General features: G+C 35.4%; 2 protein-coding genes across 2 annotated transcripts; both read left to right on the top strand.

The window, feature by feature from the left end:
- The first annotated feature begins 927 nt into the window (after positions 1–927).
- On the top strand, positions 928–1,867 carry LOC100625266 (olfactory receptor 140-like). Its single transcript, XM_021082008.1, is given in 2 exon segments — positions 928–1,671; positions 1,673–1,867. Coding segments are annotated over 2 exon segments (933 nt in total). The 5' UTR covers positions 928–933.
- Positions 1,868–6,658: 4,791 nt separating this feature from the next.
- Positions 6,659–9,136, top strand: LOC100152176 (olfactory receptor 140-like). The gene is given in 2 exon segments (XM_013979180.2): positions 6,659–6,695; positions 8,193–9,136. Coding segments are annotated over 2 exon segments (981 nt in total).
- Positions 9,137–12,722: the final 3,586 nt, after the last annotated feature.

Genomic DNA, 12,722 nt, shown 5'->3' with positions numbered 1-12,722 from the left:
TAAAAACACACTAATTATCCAGAGTAAAATGTACTTAGTTTTTCCAACTGGCAATTAAATATTTTCATAAAGTGTAACAGAAACTATTAAAGGTTGGGCTGCTTCCTTTCAGTGTCCATTTATGTTTCTCATAATGTAGAGAGTAATGATAAAAGATCAGGAGAATAAGAGCACTTGAATTCCCCCCAGGTTTAGTCTTGGAAAGCAGTCTTATTCTTACCCATGGAGAATGGCAATCCACTAAGCACTTACTCATCACCTAATAGGTTTTAGGCACTGCAAAATCATTCCCATCACTATTTTATGTGAGGAATCACACTGGAATAATTATGTGTTCTAGTGGGTACCAGGGAGAGTGTGTCACTGATGACATATATAATTCTAGTAATACACGGCTTATGATAGATATTTATTGATGGTGCATTTATTTGCACATTTAGAGCTGAGGGTTCAAATATTAATTTTCATGGCAGAGGGAATAATTCTTAAGTCTGTGGGGCAACTCTTAGTTTATAAGATACATTTGAAGATTACAATGTGTAAGCTCACAGACACAGGAAATTTTCAGAAGCATGAGACACGGAGACTACTTAGCAAAGTCACTTGGACTTGGAAGCAGGGGGAGAAACCTGATCTTATGTGGATAACATAGCATTTTACCAGTAAGTTACACATCAAAATTTACCCTGTAGGAATTTCTCTGGTGACAGGTACCATGTGTCTGAAGAGGTAGAATACATCCTAGAGGAATTAAGATAGAATTGGAACAATCATTGGAACAAGATTGCCAAGGACATGCTCCTCGGTTACAGTAACTACTTTAGTTCTAAGAAACTGAGGCTGAAATCCTTTCCTGATTAGAGGTGTTGTTCTTTTTTGCTTTATAGATAATTCAGAACCCAGGAAGGTGTTACTTCCTAAATAGATCTCCACATGCCTCCAAACAATGTGACTGAATTCATTCTCTTGGGACTCACACAGGATCCACACTTGAAGAAAATGCTATTCATTGTCTTTTTGCTTATTTTCCTGGTTACCTTGCTGGCAAATCTCTTCATTGTCATTACCGTCTTCCTCAGCCCCACACTTTCAGCTCCCATGTACTTCTTTCTCACTCATTTGTCCTTCATAGATGCCTCTTTCACCTCTGTCACTACCCCCAAAATTACCATTGACCTGCTGTACCAGAGGACAACCATCTCCTGGGGAGGCTGCCTGAGCCAGCTCTTTTTGGAACACTTCCTGGGAGGATCAGAGATCATTGTCCTCATTGCCATGGCTTATGACCGCTATGTGGCCATTTGCAAGCCTCTGCACTATACAACCATCATGCGACCTGGGCTCTGCCATTTCCTGGTGGTAGTGGCCTGGATTGGAGGGGTAATACACGCTACTGTGCAGATTCTCTTTGTGCTTGACCTGCCCTTCTGTGGTGCCAATGTCATTGACCACTTCATGTGTGATTTCTTCTCACTGTTGGAAATTGCCTGCACTGACACCTACTGGCACGGAATAGTGATATCAGCTAACACTGGGGGCATGTGCTTGCTCATCTTTTTCATGCTTCTAATCTCCTATGTAGTCATTCTGACCTCCCTGAAATCCCATGGTTCTGAAGGAAGACACAAAGCCTTCTCTACATGTGGCTCCCACTTTACAGTAGTGGTGCTCTTTTTTTTTCCCTTGTATATTTACACACGTACGTCCTGTGGCCACCTATCCGGTGGACAAGTTGGTGATTTTGTTCTGTGGAACTTTCACTCCCATGTTAAATCCTATCATTTATACAGTGAGAAACACAGAGGTGAAAAATGCCATGAAGACTTTGTTGAAGAGGAGAGTAAGTGAGACTGTTCTTGATTCTTAGAAACTGATAATTTATACATAGGGAGAATTATTCTTGGGTAATTGTAAAACAAAACTAAGAAATTTTGTAGATCATTGACAGAAAAAAAGAGGCAAAACTAGTGTTTGAGCTTTTGTAGAATATTTAATAGTGGCTAGGCATTTATTAGGCATTTTGATAACTTTTAATAAACTTTGTCATTTCATTGTTCATGTTCATAACTTCAGAATAGATGATGTAAAAGCAACTATAAAGTCCTGGTTTGATCATTGCAGAGCATGTTTTTCTTCTGAGTTTTACTGTCACGTTACTAAATACTTTATTTGGTTTACTTGCATGAAATTGTCTTCCTAAGGACTTTGGTCTCAGAAATTCTATTTTTGCTTAATATGTGGGAAAGCAGCAAATAGGGATAAAAATTCTTAAATAGATTCATAAGGAAAATGCACAACATGACAGAATCACAGCTGATTTTTTTTTTTTTTGGTACTACAAATTTACCAGAAGAAGAAGCGAGATATCCACACAAGGAGAATACAATAATTCACAATTTAAGTCTTTACCTGGAACAAAATACATCCAAAATTTTGAAATTATTCTAAATGTACTCTCTTTTCTTAAATGTCCTTATGCTTCACAGTCTTGATATAAAACAAATGGCTTCATTTTCCAAACTACGACTTGAGGAGTCATTTGAAAAAGGATATGCACCTTTTATCAAATTTGAAAGAACAGGAATATGATTAGATTCCAAAGCTCTTGCTCTGTAAGTCTGATACATATATTTACATTAAGCTGACACCTTATTTACTATCAGGCATATTCACTTTGTTGATTTACCCAAGTTTGAATTTGTAGTTCCACTATTAACATGCCCGTTTTAGAGAAAAACAACTTAAAGCCTAGGATTTTACTAATTTAATTGTCTCACATCACACGGCGTTGCCGTGAGCTGTGGTGTAGGTTGCGGATGTGGCTCGGATCCCGCGATGCTGTGGCTCTGGCGTAGGCCAGTGGCTGCAGCTCCGATTCGACCCCTAGCCTGGGAACCTCCATATGCTGCGGGAGCAGCCCAAAGAAATAGCAAAAAGACAAAAAAAAAAAGATATTCTAATTTTAGGAATCCCTTATTCATTTTGGAATACCTATAATCAACACCTTTATACACTGTAAACTACAGTCCATCTTCAGTCACTTGACAATGTTTCTCAAATAATTTAACAAGCCTAACTAGCTTGATGTTCTTCTCTGAGAGGACTTGGGGCTCCTTTGAAATATCCCAGAAATAACTGGAGGCAAAAGAATTTTAGTTAAATTTTGGCATTTGATAAGTTTGTTAAAACATCAGAAAGATTTGAAACCACAAAAAGATCATATGTCACTATGAAAAAATATTCATTGAACCCAAAACACAAGATTAAAAAAAAAACAGATTATTTAAGGGCACAGAAACCCACACAATGTCTTATCAATGGCAGCACTTGAAGAAAACTTTCTTCTCCTAATAGGGGATAAAAATTAAGTCTAGTCTTATATCAGCTTTATTTTTCAATTTTTTAAAAAACTTTTATGGCTGCACCAATGGCATTTGGAAGTTCCCAGGCCAGGGACTGAATCTAAGCTGCAGATGCAACCTATGCTGCAGCTGTGGAAACTTAACCCACTGAATGGGGTGAGGGATTGAACCCACATCAGCACAGTGACAACATCAGGTCCTTAAACAGCTGAGCTATAATAGGAAGTCCAATGAGATGTATATTAATAGTGATTCAACATAAGGCCAGATACCATAAATCTTTGCAAAGGAAGTGGCTGACAAGGAATTAATCTCCAAAATATACAAATATCTCATACAGCTTTATACACAAATAATCAAACATCCCAATCAAAGAAATGGTCAGAAGATCTCAATAGACATTTCTCCAAAGACAGACAAATGGCCAAAATACACATAAAACATACTCAACATCACAAATTGTTAGAGAAAGGCATATCAAAACTGCAATGAGATAACACATCACATCAGTCATAATGACCATCATCAGAAAGTCTACAAATAATAAATAGGAAATGTTGTGGATTGGGAGAAAAGAGAAACCTCCTTCACTGATGGTGGGAATGTAAGTTGGTATAACCACTACAGAGAGAAGTGTGGAACCTTAAAAAACTAAATATAAAACTGTTATACAATCTAGCAATCCCAGGCCTACCCAGAGAAAACCATAATTGGAAATGATATATGCATCCCACTGTTCACTGTAGCACTGTAGCACTATTTACAGTAGCCCAAACACAGCAGCCACCAAAATGCCCATCAGCAGAAGACTGGATAGAGAAGGTGTGGTATATATATACAATGCAATGTTACTTGGCCAAAAAAAAAATAATGCCATTTGCTACAACACGGATGGACCTAGACATTCTCATGCTAGTGAAGTAACTTAAAGAAAGGCAAATATCATATGAGATCAATTTTATGTGCTAATAATGATACAAAAGGATTTATTCAAAAAGCAGAAACAGACTTAAAGATTTCAAAAACCAAACTTACAGTTACTAAATGGAAAATGTGGGGAGGGATGGACTGGGTGTTTGGGATTGGCATGTACATGTTGCTGTACATTGGTTGCTTGTAACCAATCAATCCCCTATTGATTGGTTACAAGGACTACAATATAGCATGGGGAAATCTAGTCAATATTCTGTGATGGCCTATATGGAGAAAGAATCTGAAAAATAGTATATGTATATGTATGGTTAATTCACTTTGTTTTACACCTGAAACTAACGCAACATTGTAAATCACCTACCATCCAATAAAAATTTAAAAAAATTTAAGAGTGTTGGCCCAGGATTTAGTGCCCTAGCTTCTCATTTCCTCTTGGCATATGGCATTCTTACTGCTGGTCTTATATTTTTTCTGTGGTAAATTTGAGTACTATTGCCTATTTTTTGCTATTCCATTTGGATATTATACAATTACAATTAAATGACTGAAATAAATGCAACTCACCATCTCTAACTATAATTGAAGAATAGAATTTTGTTCATCATTATCATGGTAATCTAATTCCAGAATTGGCATGGGAAAGAACTCCTTCGAAGAGGCACTATAAATTTAATCTTGTGTTCAATGCCATATTATAATAGGATTCAAAACTATCATTTAATGTTCATCTGAAAATAACATTTAAAAATTATGATTTGCATAAATTCTAGATCACGTAAAATTAATATAATACAATTAAAATCATATTTTTACATTCCTAAATGTTTAATTTGCACAATACTAAACATTGAGAGTCCATAATAAGCTCATATGTTATCAAAACTTAAATTCACATGTATTTAAGTGAGAATCACCTTTTTTTTTTGTCTTGTCATAGTACTTTGTCTTCATGTAGACTCAGGGAGAGGTTCAAAATAAATGATGAATGCAATAAAACTTCAGCTCTGCTATTCAGTTAACTTACATGACATGATTAGGTTGTGGGCAAGGTCTGCTAACAGTAATGAAATACCCCTGAGGTCCAATTAGCCACAACTAAGAAATCTCATGGAATTCACTTGAAAACAGAATATGTTGCCGTACTTTTAAGGTCTACCATAGGTACTTTTATAAATCAACAAAACACTTATAGCTTAGCTAGTTGACACTTTTAAATCTTAAAACTCTACTTCTTACTTAGTAAACTAACAGCTGTTTGAGGGCCTGAGCCTGGTGGACAAGTTAAAAGGTAAGATTTTTTTTTCCAGGAAATCATTTGATCATAGACTTTCTGATCTTATAAATCATTTCTCTTCATCTATGCCAATCTGAATTTTTACTTCCTTCTTCAGCATACAAAACACCTTGAAAGATAATACTACCAATTTAGAAGTAAAAACAGTTTGGGCTCCTTTTTTTTCTTATTGATAAATATTTAAAATATGTAAAATGATAACAAATTTAGTTAGAATTAAATTAGAATATTTATACAATTCAAATTTTCATCAAATATTTTCTTCATTTTATAAGTTAAGTACACTCCTATGATACTGCCTAATTTTTAAAAGCATCTTGTGAAAGCTATATGTCAGAGACACACTCTTTTAATTATCCATTTTTCTGATGTTGAACATTCAATGGCATTTCTAAATATTTCACAGCTCAGTAATTGTGTTGAACATATAAGTAAATAATGGTTCTTCTCTAAAAATATAGCTATATCTAGTCAGTTATTATGGAACATAATGTAGGAAAATGTGAGAAAAACCATGTATAAAAGTACATATATGTGTGTGTGTGTGTGTGTGTGTGTATGTGTGTGTCTCTGTGTGTGTGTAATCAGGTCATTTACTGTACAGTAAAAAATTGACAGAATACTGTAAACCAACCTGTAATGTAAAAATAAATATCATTAAATTAAAAAAAATTACCTTAGGGTTTATTCCTAGAAAGAGTATTGTGGTGCCAAAGGGGAGGAAAAAGTAATTTCTATTTTTTCATAGTTATTTTTAAAACATTTTTGTTAATTGTGTCTAACACTTAATTTATGTACACACTATAATTCTATGATCTGTTAGGGGAGCCCAACTTAGAATAAGGGAATGCAATGGAGCTGCTGTACTTTGTTTCCACATATGTATAGCATTTTCATTATGGATAATTAAAAAATAAAGTTCCTTAGCCATTTATCTTTGAAAGAAAAGACATGCTTTTTTTTTGTAGAATCCATTTTATTATATTCATTTATTATTGTCTCTTTCCTTAGGAAATTTATGGTCCCAAATTTCTCATTCTATTAGTAATTCAGTACCCTGTAACCAGGAATGGTGGAAGATGGGCAGTATGGGAAGATGGGAGAAGGCATGAGAATGCATTTAACAGAACAATAAGGGAGTAAGAAGAAAAAATATATCATGAGTGGGTCCTCGCTGCTGTTTGCTAATGAATTTCTGGCATTAAGGGCATTAAACAGGCAGACTCTTCTGGACTTTGTGTGAACACATTCATATACATAGTACATGTCCAATAATTAATTTGCCAAATGTGTGAACTTTGATAAATATTTATAAAAAGCAATAAATTTTATGTTTGTTTGTGTTGGTCTGTGTATATATGTATAGTACATTATCTCTCTGTCTTACCTAGCAGACTATTTCTCTTCTTCTCCACATTTAATTTTGATTTTTAGAACCTATTTTTTAAAACTATAAAATGTTTTTAAAATAAAACTTATTTAAACTTTAAATAAGTTTAAACATATTTTTAAACCCTTATTTTTTGAGTAAAAGACTTCCTTTTGCTTGATATACCTTGTAATAAATATTAATTCAGTGGTGTCTATTTTTATGCAATCGACAAAAACTGTGCTTGTACTAAATATGACTATTTTAACTTGATGTAGAACATAAATTTGAAGAATAAAAAATATGAATTAACAAGCCCACTAATTTTCTAAAGTAAAATGAACAATTAACATAGTTTTTCCCAGTGGTAATTTAAAATTTTACCACATAAAATGTGGCAGAAACTATCAAACTGGACGGCAGCTTCCTTTCAGTGTCCATTTATATTTCTCACATTGTAGAGAGAAATGATAAACAGAGCAGGAGAACTAGAACACTTGAATTCCCCCCAAGTTTATGATCTGGGGAAGCAGTATTATTCTTGCCCATGGAGAATGGCAACTCACTAAGCATATACTCATCACCTAATAGGTTTCAGACACTGAAGACACCATGCCTGGCACTACTGCATGGGAGGAAGCATGCTCGAATAACTTATGTGTTCTGATGTGTACCAGGGATAGTGTGTCACCAATATATATATATATATTTCTGGTAACACTCTTCTTGTGATAGATATTTACTGATGGTGTATTTCTTTGCACATTTAGAGCTGAGTGTTCAAATGTAAATTATCAGTGAAGGAATAATTCTTAAATCTGCGGGCCAACTCTCCATTTCTAAGATACAACTGAAAATTACAACGTGTAAGTTCTCGGACACAGAGGAGGGCTCAGAAGCATGAAACACTGAAATGACCTACAAAGTCACTCGGAGTTAGAAGCAGGAGGAGAAACCTGATCTTGTTTAGATATCATAGTGTTTATGTATCCAATGTTGCACCACAGATATTTAACGGGTGAAAGGTTCTAGGTGTCTGAAGAGATGTAAATTGTGGAGAAAGTAAGGAAGAATTGAAACAAAGACTGGGGCAGGTCTGCCAAGGACATGCTCCTCACTGAAAGTGATGACTCTAGTTTTAAGAAAGTGAGACCATAACACTTTCCTGATGAAGACATGTCATTTTTTTATTTTTTGTAGATATTCAGGACCCAGGAGTGTGTTCCTTCCTAAGTGGATTTCCACATGAGTCCCAACAATGTGACTGAATTTGTTCTCTTGGGACTCAGACAGGTTCCACACTTGCGGAATATACCCTTCATGGCCTTTTTGTCCATTTTCCTGGTTGCCTTGCTGGCCAATCTGTTCATTGTCATTACCATCTCCTTCAGTCCCACACTTTTGACTCCTATGTACTTTTTTCTCACTCACTTGTCCTTCATAGATGCCTCCTTCACCTCTGTCGCTACCCCCAAGATTACCATTGACCTGCTGTACCAGAGGACAACCATCTCCTGGGGTAGCTGCATGATTCAACTCTCTTTAGAACACTTCCTGGCAGCATCATAGATCATTGTCCTCATTGCCATGGCTTATGACCTCTATGTGGCCATTTGCAAGCCTCTGCACTACATGACTATCATGAGATATGGGCTCTGTCAGTTCCTAGTGGTGGTGGCCTGGATTGGAGGGGTAATACACGCAGCTGGGCAGATTCACTTGGTGCTTGAATTGCCCTTCTGTGGTCCCAATGTCATTGACCACTTCATGTGTGATTTCTTCTCACTGTTGGAAGTTGCCTGCACTGACACCTCCTGGCATGGAATAGTGATATCAGCTAACACTGGGGGCATGAGCTTGCTCATTTTCTTCATGCTACTCACTTCCTACATAGTCATTCTGATCTCCCCAAAATTCCTTGGCTCTGAAGGAAGATGCAAAGCCCTCTCTACATGTGGCTCCCACTTTACAGTAGTGGTACTCATTTATGTCCCTTGTATATTCATCTGCATATGTCCTGTGGCCACCTATCCGGTGGACAAGTTGGTGAGTTTGTTCTGTGGAACTTTCACTCCCATGTTAAATCCTATAATCTATACAGTGAGGAACACAGAGGTGAAAAATGCCATGAAGTGTTTGTTGAAGAGGAGAGTAACTTGGGTTGCGCATGATGCCTAGAAATTAATAATTCATGTACATAGGGAGGTTTGTATCTGTTGTAAATTGTGAAAGGAAACTAAGAAATCTTGAAGATCAGTGACAGAAATAAAGGCCAAAACTAATATTTGTTGATTATTTAACAGTGGCTAAGTATTTATTAGTTATCTTGATAACATTTAATATTCTTCGCAAGGCTTCAATATTCATGTTCATAACTTCAGAATTGACAATGGAAAAACAATTATGTAACCATCATTTTATGAATATAGAGTATGTTTTACTCCAGATTCTTATACTACTTTACTAAATTCTTCACTGGTGTTACTTGGATGAAATTGGCTTTTCCACCTTGGTCTCAGAGCTTCTTCAATTTTTCTTAAACCTGAATTAAAGCAAAGAAAGGATAGAAATTCTTAGTAGATGCATAGAAAAGGGGCAGTTGCAAGAAAGAATTACAGCAGGGTTTTTTTGTTTTTTGTTTTTGTTTTTGTTTTTTTATGTAATATGAATTTACCAAAAGCAAGGGGAGAGTCACTTATAAAAGGGGAAAAGATTAATTTGCAATCTATTTCTTTACTTGGCACAAAGATAATTAGAAATTACTCTGAATTTGCTCTATTTTCTTAAAATCCTATGGCCAATAGTTTTGAATATAAAAGAAATGTTTTTATTTTCCATACCATGAATTGAGTCCTTTGAAACAATTTTAAGCATCTTTTATCAAATTTGAATGAATATGATTAGTTTCCAAAGCTATGGTTCTGTAATTCTGATACATATATATATATACCATAAATTAATGCTTTATCAACTTCATTGATTTACCCATTTAAAAACTGGTGTTTCCATTATTAGCATCCCCACTTCACCTAAAAGCAAATTAAATCCAAATGAGTTTCACTACGTTACTTGCCTCATACATCATGCATGCTTCATCCATAAAGTGTGCTAGGAAATATTACACTGGAAGGTGGTTTCCTTTCAAAGTTTCAGCTACAACTTCCAACCCAAGTCTTTAAAACTTGAACCTACTTTCTTTCTAATGAAATATGATTATCTGTGGTATGTTTAAGTCTACAGACAAAATTATCTGCAATCTTAATAATTAATGCACTTTGAATTTCAAGGAGATATCATCCATATATTGCAGAATTGTCTCACATGTAGCAATATATTTCATCACTCTATTTTCCTCTCTTTGAAAGTTCAAGTTATGCCACTTCACTTTTAAAAAAGAGCAACACTAGTATGGTAACTTTTTTTTTTTTGGTAAAAGTAAAAATCCCCTTCAGATTTCATTATCATAAGTGAAAATATGCACTAACATAGAACTTCAAAAAATCAAAATGGCTAAGGTGAACCTTCTGCAAGTAAGAGATACTTGCAATGTGCCTCTACATATGTGGAGAATAACAGCTGATTCTACATTATTACATCTTGTTAATCCAAGCCTCTCTGACTACAGCATTCTAACTAATTTTACTTTTCAGAAAATCCAAGTCCGTGTTCAACCTGAACTATTTCTTCCACAAATTGACCATACATTATTGCCCCAGAACTGTACTGGGGAGAACATGTTTACTAAGATGTGCTTGGCTGTCTCCAAGGAGGCAAGAATATACAACAGAGAAAAGAGAGTCTCTTCAACAAGTGGTGCTAGTATTGACCAAAAAAAAAAAAAACTTAAAATTTAAGAATTATATTTTATTTGGTGGATGTTCTGATGACTTGGGCATGGGCTAGATCATCTCAGATAATGCAGAGAAACTGCTATGAAGATGCAAAGGGAGGAGCCAGGATATATGAGCATGTAGTCAGAACATCAAGGTTACTATTAATAAAAGAAATCCTCATACCTCAAGTGAAGGAACTTAGAGCTTTTCCATGCATGGGAAGATGCAGGGTCTGGGCTCACTGCAATCATTCCTTGGATAGGCACCTCAGCTCTCTGGGTCAGTGTCCTGTGCTTTCTCAGCCTGAATCTCCTCAGGGTACCCATCCTGGATCTTTGGAGCAGGTTACTGGTAAATGGCTGGTAGTTTTTTTCCCATCCTGTGTTCCCTTTAGGGCTTAATGTAATGAGTGTTGCGATAAGCCATAAAATTTGCAGTAGACCTAGCTGGAAAAGCCACATTATGGACAGAACAGATAGAAAGAATAAGATGGTCCATCTTTGTTCACATAGGTATATTTATCAACTTATTGTAGGTCATAGCACAAACAGAAACTTTTTTCTGGAAAACAAAGATCCAAGGCCAGTCTATTAACCCCAAAATTTCATAAAGTTATAAATGGTATCTATGAGTTCCTTCAGTACCACATGATGAATTAATGTTGAACTGGATGACGTCTTCAGGTTTTCCATTAGAGTTTTGCCATTTGTTACTCGGTTTGGTGACATTATCTAAATAAAGGCCACCAGAGCAATGTAATTGGCAGGAAAGTGGGATATTTATGTGGTAATTTATGATATTTTAAGAAAGTAACAAGGATTATGACTGAAAACATTATATTAGAGCATGTTAAATTTTATGAATTTCATATACAGTTTGGACAATATATAATAAACACATTTATCTAAATGTTATTACCAAAAGCTTATCTCCAATCACTTGAAAATATTTCTCAAGTAGTTTAACATACCAAGGAAGCTTAATTAGTTTAAAGTTCCTCTCTGAGATGTCTCAGTTATCCTTTGAAGGATCCCAGGTTTAGTTGGGGCTTTAAAGAACTTAAGTTAGCTTTTGATATTTGAGAAATCTTTTCAAAAACTGAAAGTTTTTTAAAAAAACAAGATCACATGTCACTGTGAAGCAATATTTATTGAACCAAAATCACAAGATTTAAATTAAAAAGCAAATACAGATCACTCAAGGGCCCTGAAACCCACATAATGTCTATCAATAGTAGTGCTTGAAGAAAACTTTGCTCTCTTAATAAAGGAAAAAAAAATAAATCTAGTATTGTACTAGCTTCCTTTTTATTTTTTTTTAATTTATGGCCACACCCAGGGCATATGGAAGTTCCCAGATCAGGGATTGAATCCAAGGCACATCTGTAACCTACACTGCAGCTGTGGACATTTAATCCACTAAATGAGGTCAGGGATTGAAGACACATCCTCACAGAGACACTATCAGGTCCTTAACCAGCTGAGCCACAATGAGACATCCAATGAGGTATATATTAATAGTGATTCAAACCAAGAGAACACAAGAGGCTTCCCCATAAAGAGAATATTGAAGATACCACTAAATGAGACCCTGAAAGTTTTTCAAGTTTACTCCCCAAAATAGTGTGGCAGAGGTCAAGGTTTCAAAATAAATACACACACACACACACACACACACACAGGCAATTATAAGAAGATCAGGTAGAATATTCAGATCTCAAAGACCAAGGAAGGGAAACATTAAGTTTCCCCACAAGGCATTTGTTTGAGGTAAGAAGCCTCTAAAAATATTTGTACAAAGTCAGTGTTTTTGCTTAACTGTATACTACCACCCAAACAAATAAAGTCAGCCCATTTTGGCTATTTAGGCCTGAGATGTCTTTTAGTATAATTTAGGAACTCTCAAGAGTGAGTTCTGTTAAGTATGGTACA

Source organism: Sus scrofa, unplaced genomic scaffold (assembly GCF_000003025.6).
Source record: "Sus scrofa isolate TJ Tabasco breed Duroc unplaced genomic scaffold, Sscrofa11.1 Contig40, whole genome shotgun sequence".
Taxonomy (NCBI): domain Eukaryota; kingdom Metazoa; phylum Chordata; class Mammalia; order Artiodactyla; family Suidae; genus Sus; species Sus scrofa.
Note: the sequence above shows the minus strand (reverse complement) of the source record. Positions and strands in the feature narration are given on the sequence as shown.